At 28.5% G+C, this 19,398-nt stretch overlaps 1 protein-coding gene across 2 annotated transcripts; it reads right to left on the reverse strand.

Annotated features, from left to right (window-relative positions):
* Positions 1-6,119: 6,119 nt before the first annotated feature.
* On the reverse strand, positions 6,120-18,639 carry LOC107444709 (Biogenesis of lysosome-related organelles complex 1, subunit 3). 2 transcript variants are annotated; one of them, XM_043054174.2, is made up of 6 exons: positions 18,370-18,639; positions 16,468-16,564; positions 13,607-13,703; positions 12,851-12,870; positions 11,134-11,255; positions 6,120-8,691 (listed from the first exon to the last, which is right to left on the reverse strand). In XM_043054174.2, the coding sequence occupies exons 1-6, from the start codon at positions 18,466-18,468 to the stop codon at positions 8,572-8,574; spliced, it is 555 nt and encodes a 184-aa protein (XP_042910108.1). In that variant the 5' UTR covers positions 18,469-18,639; the 3' UTR covers positions 6,120-8,571. The 2 variants fall into 2 exon arrangements, with proteins under 2 accessions (XP_042910108.1, XP_042910107.1); XM_043054173.2 differs by having other exon boundaries at positions 13,607-13,730; positions 18,370-18,614.
* Between the last annotated feature and the right edge of the window lie 759 nt (positions 18,640-19,398).

Raw genomic sequence — 19,398 nt, forward strand, 5'->3', positions numbered from 1 at the left:
GATTTCGTAACTTAATTACTAGTTAGCACTAATTAATTAGTCTATATTTGAGGTCACCCCCAGGAACCATTAAGATTGATACTTAGTTCGTGAAAATCCGATCATTAGAACGAAAGTTATTCAGGGTGATTCGTTTTTTTTTGCGGACTCTACCTTAATTAACAATTAATTAGAATCCGCATAAAAACAATACTAAATAGATATAAAACGAAATACTCATAATACTATATTATTGTTAAACATTTTGTAAATATAAATTTGAAAGCTTTATACAGATCACAGAACAACTAAGTTGCATGAAAAAACTTTTCTTTTCAGAATAACTAAATTATAAAATATTCCAAATTAGTTACGGTTTCAAGCACGTGGATTTACCGTCATTTTTCGAAAATCACTTCTATTTATGTTGATCCCGCAGTGGACTGATCGTTAAGACACGGTTCCCAGCAGATCACCGAAGTCAAGCATCACTGGTTGCGGTCAGTGTGTGGGTGGGTGACCACTTGGATTAGTCTGCGTAGGAACCGAGGGTGTGCGGTATTGGTCCTCGTTAAACTGTTCTACAGTAAAGTGCTCGATTTCGCGTGCAGGTCGTCGGGCTACCGAAGCGGGGGTGCCCTCCCCTCTGCGGAGGATCAAAATTGTGATGGCATGTCTCCAGATCATGCTCAGGGATGTTTCCCAGACCGTCGCCAATAGCCCATTGTGCAGCTCTAGTGCGACGTAGATGAACTACAACAACAACAACATCTATTTATGTTGAATTTTACCCAAGTAAATAGCATGTTCTTTATCTATTGGACAACCCAGAAAGCTTAAACATGCACGAATGAAATAGTGAGGGTAAAACAATTTTTCTTATAGCATATTTTTAGAAGCTAAGGTCCACATATGTGGACCGATGTAATGAAAAGGTTATTGAAGCTGTTTTTTTAGAATTGACATTTCCTTTCGTTAAAGATTTATTTCATTTGATTATTTTTGAATGAATTAAGATTTCTAATTGCGTAGTATATAGCTATATCATGTCTAACAGACAATATATCACATTATAAAACTCCTCACTTTGCCCAGTCCTATCTATTGATAATGATTCAATATTGAACTGAAGTATATCTTATTTATGAACTGTAATTTTGATTTAAAAATGCTTGTAAAGAAGGTTAAATTTTAATTTAGTAGTTACTGATTTTTAAGGTTAACTGCTACTGCCTTTTATGTATTTGCCAGGTATAACTTATACCGTTTTAAATGAATTTCCGTTTTCAGCATCAGTACAGAAGAATAACGAAACAGTTTCCCGGGGGCTAAATAAAATGCTTGTTTTGCATTAAAAAGGACCATAAGAAAAGTGAAATTTGAATTTATTAGGGTTACAATAGTTGATTTCGTTTCCGGCATGTGGGAAAAGCCTCAATAAAAATGTGTCTGAAGTGGTTGGAGGGGGGAAAAAAACCTCAGAATATTAGGCGCAGATAAATAACAAATCAATTCCTTTTAACATTTACGATTTTACTTACCATTTTGTGCATTTCACATTGTCCTCAATGTGAATAAAATTATCAGATTAGCCAAATATTACTTCTTTTTTATTAATAATACAAATTATTTTTTAAAATAAGATTTTAATAAGAAAAGAAGTAATAAGTTCATTTGTTCTCATGAAAATAAACGTTTGATTATATAGAAAAAGTAAGATTTTTTTTTAATATTTTGTTTTAAATTATTGGATCATAATTTTCTTTCATTATTTCCTTTTGGAGGTTTCAGATTGGTTTACTATTCATAATTGAAAATAATCTTCGTAAAGATGACATTTAAACATGCAGATTAAAAAAAAAAAAAAATTTTTTTCCCCTTCCGCTCCTAGAATGGCTCCTACCCCAAAAGAAAGCCTGCTTCAACCCCTAGAAGATGTGTTGTTAATAAAGTAGGTAAGATAAGAAACCCCTTAACAAAATCACATTACAAACGTAAATTCGTATATGACCACTAATAAATTTTTAAAATTTCTTGCATTGATTCTAACATCAGAAAAGCTCAAAAATGTAAAAATTACAAAGCTGGAAAAGTCATTAAAAAAAAAAAAACATAAATTGGAAAATGCTAATGCTAAAAGAATTCTCTCTCTCGTATGTCTGTTTAGGCAGAGTTGTGAGATTGTTCTTGTTTTCCAGTGGCGACATCTATGGCCAAGAATTCGACTCCTGCCACACCTGTTTATAGGGCGGACATATTCATTCATCCACCAGATCGTAATTTTGACCTGAACCAGAGAACGACCAGACTCCAATCCAGTGCCCCCAGAGGTATTGATTTGTTATGGGAACATGGAGGACTTTGCGACTCGACAGATTTTACGTGCATCAGTCACCATTTCACCATCAGTCACCATTACGTGCATCAGTCACACGGGGAGTCTACGTATATCCTGGCCGCTAAAAGAATTAAAAATGCACAACACTCCGTTAAAACTTGTAATAATTCGATTCAATTTTTAAGAACAAACATTAAGTATTTTTGACATTTCTGTGAAAAGTAAATCAATATGCGTCCATCCTCACTCTTTTCACAATTCTGTGATAATTTTTTCTTTTTATAAATTCATTTTAAATAAAATGCTATATATATATATATATATATATATAAATCAGGTAGGATTCGTTAATGTATCTGCTGAAAAACTAATATAAACCAAGGATCAAACTTAATATTTTAAAATAATGTGATCATGAAAACACACGAGTTTTTTCTTTTCATAATACAATTTAAGAGACCAAAAAATTTTTAAATCACAAATCCAGTAAGATAAAAAGAAAGCATTAAATTCTTTTCCTCTTCCTTGCATCTTTATTAAATCAAATAATTAACATTAAAAGTGAAAAGAAAATTTTGAAATTAAAAAGCAATTCAATGTTTAAGAAAATTTAATCTTAAATTAAAAATATCAACAAAAGCTTCTGTTGTATTTCAAACGACTGATCTCTTTTCTGGGTGGAATGATTTTTAACAGCCATTTAAATTAACAAGCTTAATTTGTCACAAGTTTTATCTCTTCTAGGAAAGGTGATACCTGTGGAAAGGAATGCGGAACTTTGAAGCTGTAAATCCAATACAGATATATCTATCAAGAACCTTCTTGTGACACAATAAGCTAAAAAAAATTATAAAAATTGAAGAAATTAGGTGGAAGTAAATGCATTAGAATCTTCTGAGGATTATTGCCTCACTCTTCCTAACTTTCCCATCGTAAAGTGATAACAAATTAGGGCATTTTATTGTTTTTTAGGTGAGAAACATATAAAAGCATATTATCAGTCCTGTTGCCATATCAGGAATGTGTATTTTAAAGTGACCACAAATATTCAGGGGGGGGGGGAAACACTTCCTAGCTTTTCCAGATTGGTTTTTTTAGAATTTCATTCATTTTTTTTAATACGTCTTACTCTCATACATATCAATATTTATACAAAATTATAAGTGCTAATCAAAGGCGCCGGCAGAATAATATAAAAGGGGGTGCAACCCTCTAACAAACTACCCCCCCAAAAAAAAAAATAAAAAATATATAATTTTTTTAAAATATTCTGTTGTTACATTCTGTTTTGTTATTACATATACTTTGATCTGTTAATTTAAAAAAGTACGAATTTCTTGTACTTGCAAATTTTGCCACAAGAAACTGTATTGATGGCGCTGGCATAGCTACTGACTTTGAAACACAAATAACTACAAACAGCAGTTTCGTATAGTAACGTGTTTGTGCACGCTTAACATTGGTATTTATTGTGTTGATGAAATTTTACAGTTTTGAGAAATCAGTTTGTGTAATACACGTTTGTTAAACTAATATAAAATACTTACATTTTATTGAATGAAATTTAAATATATAGCTTAGAAATCTGCCAAGTTAGTGCATGCTCAGTGTGCATAAGAAAAGAATCAAAGATGACTCAGAATTCATTGAAAAAAAGTTATAAACAGATCTGGACAGCAAACAAGACGATTACAGTTCTTGTTTGAATAAGCAATTTTTTAATTGTTATGTATCAATAATAACTTAATTATTTGTTTTTCAATAAAAATATGTTTAATAAAATTTTTTATAGCAGAATTGTTTTTCTGTATCTCCTTAATTGTTTAAAATAAGAGCCAGGGGGGTGCAAGTGCACCCCCTTGCACCCCGCTGCCGGCGCCCTTGGTGCTAATGCTTAGTATAAAAGCGCTTCGATTAACTATGTCGAAAAGTGAAGCATACTTTTAAATAGAATAAGTGTGAAAATTTCGCTAACTTCTGGACACCAGTGCACTTATATTTGACATTTAAGTAAAAAAAAAATTGTTTTATATAAAAAATATCAGGTTTTTTGTTGCTTTAAACTTTTAAATCATTCCTAGATTTTCTTCCTGTTTTGCAATCATTCAGCACCAAGAATAAATTTGGTCTTTCTTTAAACCAGTTTACATTTTCAATTTCTAACTGATAGGAATGTTAAAATTACATAATTTAATAATTAGTTTAAAATAAGTTTTGGATGAAAAAAAATATCTACTTACATTTAATACAATACCTATGGAAAATAATTTCACAACCCATCAAAATGAAAGATTTTAATTGATGCTGGTTTAACAGAGGGCAGCAACCTAAAAATAACAAATTTCTTCCTACAGGACAAAAATTTTTTTTTCAAAAAATGCCTAGAATTTTTATCATACAAGTTTTTAATTTTACATACAGTAGGTATTTTATAATGATAAATATTTTTAGAAATAATATATATTATAACTATATAAATTTTTATGATTCGTGAAAATAAGATGTAAAGAATTTTATCTGGGGAAAAACAAAGATTTTTTCAAACAATATAGAGGACTAAAAGAACAAAGCAAGGATTAATATATTACTGAGGATACATTTTAAGCAAGTTTATTCCAAAATGACTAGACTCATTTTTTAAAATTATTTTTACAGTTCTAGACCTCAATTATCGAATAGATTTTAAATTTTATGTCATCAAAACATGTCATGCTGAAAAATGCATAACATATTTCCTATCATTTAAAAAAAAATCCTTTTTCAATAAATAAAAATCATTAATACAAATCTGTATTCCTTTTATACCACACCTTGAATTGAGTGCAGAATAAATCTATTTTTAGAGATTCCCTTTACTTCTGCCTAACACATTAGCATAGAATTCAAAATTCGTGATATGGTTGCTAATGTTTTGATCTCATTAACATTTGTTATTATTTCTCCCGCTTTCTTTTCTGCCAACACATTTGAATGCATAAGGCTAAGAAAATTTAATCAATTAATAGCCAATACAATTCTTTACATTTCCTTGCCAAAAACTATTTCAACGTACGCATTACACTTGCATTTTGATTTCTTGATGGATGGAGGTGACTGGGGTTTTGCTCTGCATTCGCACCCTCTGTACTATTTTTTAAATTTATTTGTATGAATCATTTCCTTACTTTGGAGCTTCATATGATTACACATAAATTTAAAAAAAAACATTTTTATTTATTATTATTTAATTCTTTATTAAGCAATTTATGACTTTTTGTTAAATAATTGCTTGCCTACATCAGACTTGAATAATATATGGATGACTACACCAACCAGCATCCTCCTCAACGAATGATTAATTTATCGAGGTCCTTCAACTTATGATAAAAACATCCACACCCTTCAACTAATGGGATCGAAACTAACTTGAACTCATTAACATCCTCAACTTATGGTATACGCAAACCAAACAACTTCAACAAGGTATAAATTTCATCTACAATCAAAAATCTATTTTCCTTAATATAAATCAATTTTTCCTGATAAAACACTATCAAATTTGAGAAATCATTTTCTTTATTTCTTTTTTTTAAAGCTTAAAAAATAAAAATTATTGCCACAATAAGAAAATACATTGTATATACTACAGAAGTTCCACTTTCTAATAAAAGAAATATTGGTGATAATTATGTATACCTCCCTGAAGTTATACCAGTGCATTATAGAATAATTAGATAAAACTATGAATTTTCATTTATTCTTGTTATTCTGTTTGCATACCATAAATTTAATAAATCCAATAGAAGAATTATGAAGCATAATATGACAAAAAGTAACAACAATTTTATTAAGCATAATTAACATTGATTATTAAATTACATAGCAATGTTTCTAATTAACTAGCATATTTCAGATGGTCCTCTCAAATCATGCAGATAAGTACATGAAAGTTTGATAATCAAAAGCAATGCAAAAATATTTTTAAATAAATTTTTGCATGTTGTTTACAATGTGTAAAAATCAACTAATCAGCCTAATCACAAAAACAGTTGATAGTTATACTAATAAGAATACATTACAATAAATCACAGAAGAAAAGTGAAATGACAACAGTTGTATTATGGAATGTTTCATAGAATGGACAAAAAGTGGATGATCACACTCATTGATAAAAATTATACATTTATACAATGTGTCATAAAGAAACATGTTTTTTCTTCTCTCAATCACTAGCATTAAACATCTGATCCATATCAGATTTGCAGCTATCAGTGTTCAACTACATAAGCATTTCATTTTGAATCCAACCCAGAAGACAAGAAGAAACACAGTTATGAGGGTTTAAGGAATAAAATTTTTTTTAATATGATTTGGTAATCCAGTGTCTGCTGGTTTCTAAACTCAAACATTAGTTGAATCAGCAATCATTGTCATTAAATTTACAAAACCAGAATCAATTATCCAGAATATATGAGAACATTAAAATTTCTTAGGTCATCAGTATTATGCATAACAGAAATAAAACTAGTAGCTTACTTTACTAGTACCTTACTTTAGAAGAACTTCAGGTGAAATAAATGGTCTTAAGCCAGAGGATCAGAAATGACCAGTGGTAATGGTTTGTATCTGTTTTCAAAGAAATCATTCAATTTCTAGCAAAGGTAGACATTAAGAAATTTAGTCACAGGTTCAAAAGACCAGTGAAAAAAAGATTATATATTAGTCCGTAAGCATTTTGAAAGTTTTGTTAACGTATCTCGATTAGAAATTTTTCAAAATATTAAAAATTACTCTCAGAGAATGTGTAATGTTTGCAATTATGTTGAAATAATCCAATTTTCCATAAAAACATGAAGCCAAAAAACCTAAACAGCGTACTATCCCTGCTGATCTGGGAGACCAGCAGTGGGTGTTAATGGATAGTAATAATTTTTAATATTGGATTTAGATATTAGTGATCCCAGGCCACTGTCAATTTCAAACCTTGTGAAGTGCGCAACATCAGGTTCTTATTTACATTTATTTAAAAAACGAATTTTTTCTAGACCTTCTAAGTAGTTTAGGATTTGTTAGAATGTGAAAAGGCACCAATCTATGCATTTAGGGGGGAAAGAGTGTTTGTTCCCAACGGAAATAAATATATACTACTTAATATGCTTTAAACTGACAAACAGCATAAGTTTTCTTTCACTTTTACTAACATTTTGGAAATCCATGAAAAAATGCTAATTTTCTTATTTATTTATATTTAAATTTAAGTTAAAAAGTTTCGCTGATTTTCATCATTAAAAGTTTCAATGGGAATTTAAGTTTTATGAAGTCAAACACATTAGCTTCAATCGATGCTATTCTATAGTAATTATACTTGCAAAGCTGTAAAAAAAATTGAAAAATTACTATTTTATTTTTTATGTAAATTAAATATTCTTTTAAATAATTGTCTAATATGTATCAAAACTTTCAGCTACTAATACAGTAATTGGGAGGCACTCCTTTCAGACCTGGATATCCATATTTCAGGAACCCTTTTCCCTTTTTACTAAAAAACAGGTACTTATTTTAAATATGAATTCTCTACCTCAACAGCCCTCTATTATATTCATAATTATTCTATCGATTGATAGAAAAAACAAAGAATTTCACAACAATATAATTTATATTTCGGACAACAATGTTAATTAGTTAATAATCAAACACTCTTGCATCAAGGAAAAATAATGATGAAATTTGAAACTCAAAATCACTCTATTTTTCTCCTTCAAATACTAACGAAACTGTTATATATTAATAAATTTTGCCTCCATAAAACAAGAGACCAGCTAAGTTTTTATCGCACTGGATTATTACATGTCCCAGGAAAGGCATCATAATTTATTTTTGCACATTCCCTCTACAAGTTTAGGCATAATTTAACACATAACTGCGTGTAGCGGTATCACTGCCCAGTGATAGAATTCAGCTATTATTTAACTGTATGTGCAGGAATGTTTACATACATGAATGACATTTTATCATTTAGACTTCAATATACGTATTAAATTTTGCATTTTACATGAAAGCATTTGTTTTTCTTTTCTCACAAAAAGATAATTTATGAAACAAATTACAACAGTATAACTCTTATTCATTTCTTGGTTCAAGACCAATAGGGTTGCTGTCGTAAAAGGTAAACCAGTTTCTTCTTGTGCTATTCAGTGAAAAGGTGATACAAAAAGAAAAAATTTCCACATAAACTCACTAGATCTTTCACAATAAAGGCTTACAAACAGACAACATTATTCAGACGTTGTTGGTTCATACATGTTGGGCAAAAACGATCCAGTTCTTAAAGCTTCCATTTTATCTTCCATATCAAATAAATCATTTGTTAATCTTCTGATGGTGTTTCTAAGTTCCTGAAAGCAAAAATAGCGCTAGAAATTAATTGACAAAATTTTTGTTTAACAAAATTTTGAAGAAAAAAAAGAATAAGAAACTTTTTTTTTCTTTGTACAGAGAACTCTCAGTACTACCTTAACATAGGACTCTATTGCAAATGAAACATTTCTGATTTTATGTCCTTCAGTTAAAAATTGATATTTACATGAAATTCAGAATTCAATTTGGAGTAAACCAATTAAAATAGCGATTTATTATTTCAAATTATAAATTTTATAAGATCATAATTATAGCCCTTGCAAGCGCTGGAGATATCACTGATTAGTTAGCTAAAACAAAATGTTGACCGGATGATAAAGATTTATATATTTTATTAAAATAATTAAGTTTCAAATTTTTGTTTTAACATTTCATAATTTTGCCAAAAATTTAATCAGAATCTATTAAACAAAACATTCTTTTTCATGTAATACAGAATTATCTCCATCCTCGTGCAGCCTTCTTCTACATTTTCATAGTATACTGAAATTACCTAAAAACAAAAATTGATCTATTTTATAATGCTGTGGACTAAATTCTATTAGTCAGTATTTTTCAACAATAAAAAAAAATGAATCTTCTCCATGATTCTGAGAATAAACCGATCCATTATGTGTACAGAGAAATAAGAGTAAAAGGTATTACATTTTTGTGCACTTGCTATTTTATTAAAATTTAAAAATGTCAAACTTTATATAAACATTTCTTTTATTTAGAATTTGTTTTAACCTGATGTTATATGTTTTGGATAACTACTTATTATAAATAAAGTTGAATGAATATTTAGTCTATATAAAAAAAGTAATGCAATAATATCTATAAAAAAACTGCAAGTTCAACCAATAATTATTATTTGCATAGCTGAAATACATTATTATCATATAATTATAAATATTTGTTTCGTTTTATAACAAGTAGGACAAAAAAAAAAGAAGAAACAACTATCAACAAGTGTTTCACAGATAAGATCAGATTCATGAAACAAAAGAGAACAATTGTATATGAGATTAAGCTTGGTTTCTAACACATGTAAGAAAAAGATATATTCGACTTTATTGTCTTAATTTAAGTTTCACTTCTAACTAACAAATATTATATTTTGACATTCACATTAATCATTTAATAAAAATGATATATAAGAGGACCTTATAGTAATCTGAACAACAATTCGATAAAACTAAAAGCTGCATTGAGAGTAATTAAACAAAATTAAGGAAATTAACTTTATGCTCATACATAAAATTTTCTTTATCAGTCATGTGTTCATGCAGGACACATGCTCAAAGATCAAATAACAATTTCAATCAGCTTGTTCATGCTGTAATTTGGATCTAATCAATAATCTAATAAAATAATTATTTTAGGGGATTATACATAATCTTTGAGGTTTAACGTCTCGGGCTGCATGTGCAGCACACTCTGGTTATTTCATAGTTAAGAAAATAGTATAAGACATAGTCAATTAATGAACATCAGTTAGTATTTAAAACAAAATTGTATTAAAACATAATCTTGACTATATTGTTGGTCAATATTATAGTTCTTGATACATAGTTTGCCAACAATTTACAACAATTCATTTCATTTAATTCCATAATTAAAATAAGATTATTAGAGCATTCAAAAATTCGGTGCCGCACTTACCTTACTAAAATAACAATTTCAAATAAATTTGATAGTTTTTTAGGAAAAATATAAAATTTGGCTGGGATTTTCGGAGTGAAAATCATTGTGCACATGCTGAGTAATCAATGTGCAATTATTAGTTAATAAATATAATTTAAATTAAAACTTAATCTTAATCAACTACAATGTTCCACATATTAAATATTTTAAAATTGAAAAACATACATCACTAGGTAAAGAAATTATTTAAATTCAAATTTGAATGGGGTACTCATCAGAGGGATGGATCCAAGGTTATTAGGCCTAACTTAATAGAATCAGAAAAAAATTTCTACCGACTACTACATGCTCATTGTCGAAGTTCACAAAGTGAGAAGGGAAAAAAAATTTTACACTTGTCTCTTTGATTCCAGATAAGTATGCATTTAAAATTTTGGTTTTTATTTGATTATTAAATTCTATTTCGCTTACATAAAAATAATTTTTTTAAAAAATAAATGTAGGACAATTTTTAGTAGTAATAAAAATTTTTATTATTAATTGCTAATAATTGACTTAATTAACAAATGTTGATTTTTTTTCAGAAAGAAAGAGTTAATAGGCTTTGGAAAATGCATACAGATAGAATTTAATTTGAATAATTTAATATATTTACTTAATTTTTTGTAACAACAAGTATTAATAGTTATAACTATATATTCTTTATTGTAATAATGTTTATGTGTTTTTCAAAAGTTTTAAAAATGCACTGCAGTTTCAAAAATGACTATGAATTCAAACAATTAAATACATACCTGCACTAGTAGTTGTGATTTAATTAGTTGCTGAGAAATATTGTGTATTTCTTTTGAAGCAGATTCATATGGTTGTGTCACAAGTTCAACGATATTCTTCCTTAACACTTGATTTTTCTCTCCTATAAATTAATAAGGTAGTAAATGACATGATATTTATTTTATTGAGATATAAGACAAAATTAGAAGACCTAACTATCTTTCAATTCCAAAAAAAAAGAAGAAAAAAGAAAGAAACATTTTATGCTAATACACAACTTTTCCCTCCATAGATGATTCAATATAAGAAAAGGAAAAAGAAAGTACAAATTTATGCATCCTAGTGTTTATGTAGAGTTATTTTAAGGTAAAGGAAGTACATTTTTCTTTTACCAATATCTAACCTAAAAGTATGCACAAACGAATTAGCATACTTAAGTTAATTTCCTTGAACCTAAATTTACATACAGGAAAATAGTTGCAATGGATTGTCATTGTTCGTAATTTTTTTTCTTTTTTCAAATAAATATGACTTATGAAAGTCTACTCATTATTAAGAAAAAAAGGCACCTACTCATTATTAAAGAAAAAAGGGCAGAAAATATATTATACACTTTCAATTGATAGGCACAAGAAGAGTCTTTATAAACAGGAATATAATTATTTTGAATGGTTTACTTGAAATAATTTTAATTTTTAACTGGTTGAATTTACACTCAGATGATCATTAAAAAAAAGAAGAGAAATAGATGCTCAATATCGGGAAAAAATAATAATAAATAAATAAATACATAAATTGCTTAGTTCTTTTTAATATCAATACCTATATAAAGACGCTTTCTTTATTGAATCAGTTAAAAATTTCAGTGACATCTCATGTAATATGAAAAGATATTTAATTTTAACAAGCAACTCTACATTTTGAAATTTTAATATTAAGTATGCTACTGGCAAAGTTTGAAATCTGGCATTCTACAGAATACCTAGGCATTGTATATAATACCTAAAACTAGTTGGCAATGTATGAATATTTCACACATTTCCTAGGCATTCTTTAGAGAGCCAAAATGAGAAATTGGCAAAGTATGACATACATCTCTGATTCGTTTAGAATGTAATGGAATATAATTCAAAATGTCATTCCTACTTACCATGTTGAAACGAGTAAGTTGATTTTAATTTCTTGATATGTGTATAAAAATTTTCTGTCCCATAATAAAAGCATAATTTTTTTTTGTAAAACTTTATTTTTCTTTATGTGTCATGAAAAAAAACTTTTTAATGGCATGCACATTAGTTTTTGTTTATATGAGGAATTCACGTCGTTTATATAATAGCCTTATTAGGACCTTTTTTCATGCTGTGCAATTTGTCATTCTATAGAATGCCTAGGTATATGCAATGCCTAGGGAAAGTAAGTAATAATTCTCATATTTTATACTTTGTCTAAAAAAGTCTGGCATAGCATACAATGTCTAAGCCTTTATAGAATGCTGGTGTTTCATACTTCGCCAGTAACATAAAACAGCAATGTCTTTTGAAATTAGTTAAACATTTCTTATGTCAGTTATGTAGGTATTTCTAATTAATTTTCAGTGATAAGATAGAAATTTCCACAAAGATCATTTGAGGAATGAAGAAAAAATGAACAAAATTAGAAGTGTGGATAAAAAAATAAAAGAAACAGAGAGTTTTGCAATAAATACTAAGGTTTGAGAATTGCTAAATGTTTACTTACTAAGTTTCTTATGCAGCAACCTTAAAAAAAAAAAAAAGCAAAAGGTTATAATGAATAATATTATACCAAATAAAAAAATAACTCTATGAAATGACATATAATAGACGGGAAAAAAAGAAACTAAATAACTTTTGATACTCAATTTTTAATGGCTTAATAATTTCATGTGATGAACACAGTTGACTAAGGCTTAGGTTAAAAGATTTTAAAACTTATGCTTTTAAAAGTCTGAATGTCAAATTTTGAAAAATCTTACATGAGATACTTTAAAATTGCAAACTTTTATTAATAATTAAGCAAAAAAAGCAAGAGCATAAAAAAGTAAAAGCATGATTTTACACAGAAAGAAAATAATATTATTTACTTACAGAAAGTTTTCATTTTTTTTTTTTTTTTTTTTACTATTAAGTGTACATTGACAGTCAAACAACTGTTAAGCTTTTATATATTTAATCATTATTAAAAAGAAGAAAATAAGAAAAAAGTTTTTTAAAAAACAATAATGTATAAATATAAAGAAAAAATTGACATCTAACAAAGCATTTTCTTCTAAAGTGAGTCAAATTCTGCAAGGTTGAAAGAATCTCATGCCTGCTTTATCTTAATAGATAATTTAAAACAAAATATGTTTCAGAGAATTTTTTGTGATCACTTAAAATTTCTATATTGAAAACTTTATTTTATACAGAACAATTAAGTTGACCCATCACTAAAAATAAACTTAGAATATAGATCAAACATTATAACAATACATACGTATTATGTTGGGTTGTAGAGCTGCCAGCCGATGATGTCTTCTCTGAAGGTTCAGTGAAGTTTTTTTCCCAAGAAGGTGATACAGAAAGATCACTAGCTGAAGAAGAAGCATATTTCTGAGATGCTAAGTGAGATTAGTTTCAAACATAATGAAAAAGCTTTAAAAAGGTACAATAAGATCTCAATTATCAGAAGCAGAGTTTAACAATAAGTATCTAGACACATATCTCGCACATCGTAGTATTACTTATCATCATTTTACCCTGAGTGAATACACTCTTTATGAAATTTCTGCTAAAAATTTCAATTTTTTTTCTGCTGTTAACTAATAGGTAAAAAGGAACATGCAGAATAACTTTTGATCCAATGAGTCGATCTTGATGTTCTAGGACTTAATCTTAATGGAAGAGGGGAACCTCAAATATGCTAAGTAATAAAAACAGACGATATTTTAAGTTCAGCCAAAATCGTACTTTCTCTGAATAAAGATGACTTTTTTTGATGGGGGTAGTCTGACTCTTGGAAATAGGGTCCCATTAGTTTGGACAGGAAAGGCGGTTCAAAGTTTGGACCCTTTAATGCTAATTATACTGTTTGCGTATTTCGCTATATCTCGAGAAACTTCTAAGAGATTTGAAAAATTTTGCCCACAATTATAAAATTTGTTTATCCAAAGACAATTTTAAGTGAAAAATAACTCTTAGTAAATATTTATTATTTTACTTAATAATGGTCGTAAAATGTTGAAATGGAAGGTATAAAATGTTTTTGCTTCCTTTCAAAATATGTAACTTTACAAGACAAAATACAAAGGTTGAGCGAAATTGGTCAAACAGTTCCTGAGAAATCGAACTTTAAGTATCTGACTTTTTTGAAATTCAATTTCTCAGGAACTATTCAACTGATTTGGCTCAAATTTTGTATTTTGCCATGCAAAATTGCAATCTTTAAAATGATGCAAAAAATTTTACACCTTACAATTCAAAATCTTTTCAATCATTATTAAATAAAATAATAAAAATTATTACTAAAAGTTATTTTTTGCATAGAATTATCTTTGTATAAAAAAATTTTATAATTACCTGAAATGTGTTTTTAATACGCTAAATTTTTTTTTGAGATATAGCGAGATCCTGGTAATATTAACATTACAGGCTTCAAGTTTTGTAGGTCTTTCCTGACTAAACAAATGGGACCATATTTCCCAGATAGTCGCTACCCCCTATATTTTGGGGGTCGAAAATCCGAATCTGTGGAAAAAAATGGTATGCTTAGTCAGAGAAAGTACACTTCTGCGTCTGATTTTGTAACTTGAAATATTGCACGCATTTATTATTCAACATATTTAAGATCACCTCCTCGAGCCATTGAGATTGAGTCCTAGAAAGTGAAAATCCGATCATTAAAAGCTATTCAGAGTGGCCCGTTTTTTCCCCTCTTTTTTTTTGGGGGGGGGGGGNTTTTTTTTTGGGGGGGGCACAGTATACATAAAACAATTTAATTCATATATTTTCTTTTTCAGAAAGCTTATAAGCTAATTAAACTGTAAAAAATCAAATTAAAGAGGAAGAGGTATAAAGTTTTTTTTATTTCAAGCAATAATTCTACTGAGTCAATTTAGAAAAATTTATCTGTTATAATATAATCTGTATTATAAAAAGGCAGTAGTTTACAAATATAATCTCAATTTTAAAATTAATTTGATATTTTCCACCGCTTCAGTAATTTAGGTAGGAATTACTTTCAAAAATTGCAAATGAAATTGCTAATACATCAAAAATAAATAACAAAAAAAATCATAATTATTTTATTACTTTATTAGCATATTTATTGCTCCTTTTATTCAGAATCATTTTGAGAATGTTTTTTAAACTAAATCATTTTTTCAAACCAATTTCAATAAGAGAATTATTTTGATGAAAATAATCATCCAAATTTCAAAACGGGCAAAATTATTTAACTTTTTACAAAACTATCTATTGAGGAAGTTTTATAAGCTAAGATAAAAATAACTATTCAGGGGTCTGTCCAGGCCGAATTTATCATTTAGCGGTACCTTTACAAATTCAGTTTTAGGAAAAATGGTAGTTTCACAAATTCAACTTTAGAAAAAACAATAGTTTCACAAAATTATTTTTCTTAAAATTTTATTTTTGTATCCCTTGAGAAACGATAAATCCATAATTTTACCATATTTTTTGTGTTGATTTTTTAATATAATTTTTAATGTTTCACAAATTATGTTTAAATTTTCATAAAATAGGTACCTCTCAAAAAAACCTAGACAGATCCTCGCTATTTCTAATTATTCTCAAATTGCTTATTTAATAAGTTCAAACAAGGCAGCAGTGAAGTTGCATACATTGTAAATTTAGATTCGAAACACTTTTTATTTTCACAAAACTAAGGCGTTTCTACAAGTAGACCCTATTGCAAAATAAAAAACAGCATCTGAATGGCTAAGTATGGTGCGGACAAGACATAGACAAATTTTAATCCAACAGTCATGACAACTCATAGTAGTAAAAAAATACCATTAACAAAAAAGAAATATTTCATTTTGGGACAGTTTTAAATGAACAGACATAAAATCATGAAAGGTTATCTTAACCACCCTTTTCCTTAAAGCATTTGAGTTACTGATTATAATAATTAGATTAAAATCATTGATATATTGAAGGGTTTCTTTATATGGCTTCTTTATATCTCTTGTAATATCATTTTCTCACATTTAAGAAATTAATCTGTATTTGAACAAAATAACAAATATTGTGTTATGACAAAATAGTTTAACATAAAAAAAGGATAAAATATTAGGAAAAAAATCTGAAGTGCCAGGTATGGAACACGTTAAACGTTACCTGATAAAGGAATGGCATGATGAGTATCGATTTCATCATCAGACTCCGATGCTTCACCTGATATTACTATACCATGGGGAATTCGTAGATTATCTTTCTACAATTTAAAAAGTGTTTGTTAATTTTTCATAAATGCAGATAAAAAAAATAACAAAAGACAAGTTGACTGCAAGTCCAAGTATTCAGACTAAATGATAACAATCATTGTAATTTTTTAATAAGCATCCGTGTTTTAGGCACTAAATTAATCTTTTTGAGTTAAGGGTTATTATAATTTCAAAACTATTCAAGTAAAAGATCTATTCGAAATGTTAAAGAACTATCTAAAACGATGAGAAAATTGTTTAACGATAACTGCAAAAAGAAGAATAGAAAACTTTGACTTAAAATAAAATGAAACCAGCACATGTCAAAGAGTATAATTAAAATGTACAATTCAAAACTCGTTATTCATTATTATCATATTAAAAATATAGGGAATTTAAAAGCCTTGTGGAAATTTGACAAAGACAATTGAAAACATGATCAAAAGGCCAGTTGGACTGACGATGAAAGGGACACTGATAAAGCAGGTCAAAAAGTAATAACTATACCTTGAAACTTGCATTTAATAATAAGTTTGGATTTAAAATATTAGCTCTTCTTTTCATGCTGTTGTAAATTCAATACATCTGCATTCGACTATAAATGAGGCAAGTGTCTAGTACATGATGTCGAATATTTGAATCATGCCTCCCTGTTTTAAAAATATTCAGCGTGTCTCCCACAGTTGGCATTAGGAGTCTCATTATGAGGCAGAATGTGGGACAGAAACGGACATCACACGGGATCAAATTCGATGAGCCAAGACAGAGTTTTCTTAGTTTTCATGCAAATTAAAACAATATGTTAGTTTAGCATATTCATGATGTTGTATATACCCATTGTACATATATGTACAATGGGATACATTTAATATACATGGCAATAAAGAAATTTTGCAAACACAAAATTTCGTATTTGCAATCAAAATTTTATGATAAAATTATTAAATTCATGAAATGAATTTTTAATCATTTTTAACTGTTATTTATAAGATATATTTCATAAACAATTTATCACAAGTATGCTTGTTGCTTCCTCATGAAAACTGCCCTCGTGAAATTTTTTAGATACAATGAGTGAATAAAGTAAGAATGAGGAATGAAAGTATACCAATCAATGGATCAGTGAATTAATAGAAGTCAGCAGTAAATAGCAATGAATTTTTTGTGGGCAAACCATTGGAAGACAGTTTGTGGGCAATCTTTGAATCGATAAATTATTTTACGGCGGTCGCAATAATAGTTTTTATATTGATATTTAACAAAAGATATATTGAATGCAAATTACAACAATAATGCATCTACAAAAATGAAACCGCAAAAACAACTAGTTTTGAAGAGTCTATAAAATAGTTACCGACAGTTAAAGCACCCAAAAAAATTTTTTTAATGTTTATGGGTATATATTTGTATGCAATAAATGATTATGTTCATTAAAAATACTATCTATAATAAATATTAATTATAGAATACTTGAGGTGATATCCATAATTAAAATAATTAACGGTTTACTTTTTTACCTTGAAAACATTAATATATCGTTCACATGTTACTTAATCAACGTCTAGGATTGATAATGATTGTATGATTCTCTGATGTACATATGTAAACATATAAGGTATGAGAAAAAACAACATATATAAAAGCAAGATAAATTTCATATGTTTTTTGACATTTCAAAAATCACTGACAGAAGTGAATGTGTATCCATTAAGGAGTAATAATACAAAGAACACAATTTGTTTTAAAAAACATTCACTTACGAACCAAATCCAATTCTTATCTAAAATTAAGAAAACAAATTATTAGACTAAAATACTTGATGTTCTTTAAATGATGGGAGGATGACTTGTCCGTCATCTTCTGATTCTAAATAATAATCATTGCTAATTTTATGAGTCTTATTTGGTTCAGCCATTGTAATAAAGTTAAATATTTTTATTCTTGATCAAACGAGGTGGTAAAGACTAAATTATTTATATTTTTTAGAACTTTTACCAGAGATAAATATTAAAGCAGTTTCAGTTTGATTTAACAGAAACACTTCTGGTTATTTATTTCTGCCGTTTAATAAATCCTCACTAAAAAATTGAAAAGGAAATAAGATATATATCTTTGTTGGCAATGATATTTCTACCTTGTTTTTACTGGAGTAAAGTACACAAATTTTGGAATCGCGTGCATTTCACCGCCATTCTCACTGCATTAAAATTACCTGCTTTCGCATCTTGGGAATAAGAGGTGAATGTAATCTACGAATTCTTTGCATACAGTGAGAACAAAACTAAAATATCGCCCCGCTGGGAGTAAGCAGATAGGGCGATTGCACAAGTAGGTGCACATTACCCGGTGAAAGAACAAGCAGCCACTCCTGTTCGGTCCTTGAATCAGTAGTGGTAGTTTAATTACATCGCATTAGAGCTGCACAATGGACTACAGGATACGGTCTGGGAAGCATGCCTGAGAATGACCCCAAGGCACATCATCACACTTTTGATCCTCTTTAGAGGGGATCACTCCCCGGCTTTGGGAGCCCGATGACTTACGTGCGAAGTCGAGCACTTTATGGTAGAACAATTTAATGAGGGCTGATACCGCACACCTTCGGGCCCTACGCAAGCTGATCGAAATATTCCCCCACCCGCTTACTAACCAAAGCCAGTGATACTCGACTTCGGTGCTCTACTGGGAACGGTGTCTTTACGATCAGTCCACTGCAGGACAACAAAGAAAGTATTAATATATTAGTATAATTATAAATATTAATATAATAGAATATATTAGTCCCTGACTAATGAAAGGTCCTATCGATATCAGTCACTGATTTAGTAGATTTGTGGAAAAAATG

Source organism: Parasteatoda tepidariorum, chromosome 2 (genome assembly GCF_043381705.1).
Source record: "Parasteatoda tepidariorum isolate YZ-2023 chromosome 2, CAS_Ptep_4.0, whole genome shotgun sequence".
In the NCBI taxonomy this organism is placed as follows: domain Eukaryota; kingdom Metazoa; phylum Arthropoda; class Arachnida; order Araneae; family Theridiidae; genus Parasteatoda; species Parasteatoda tepidariorum.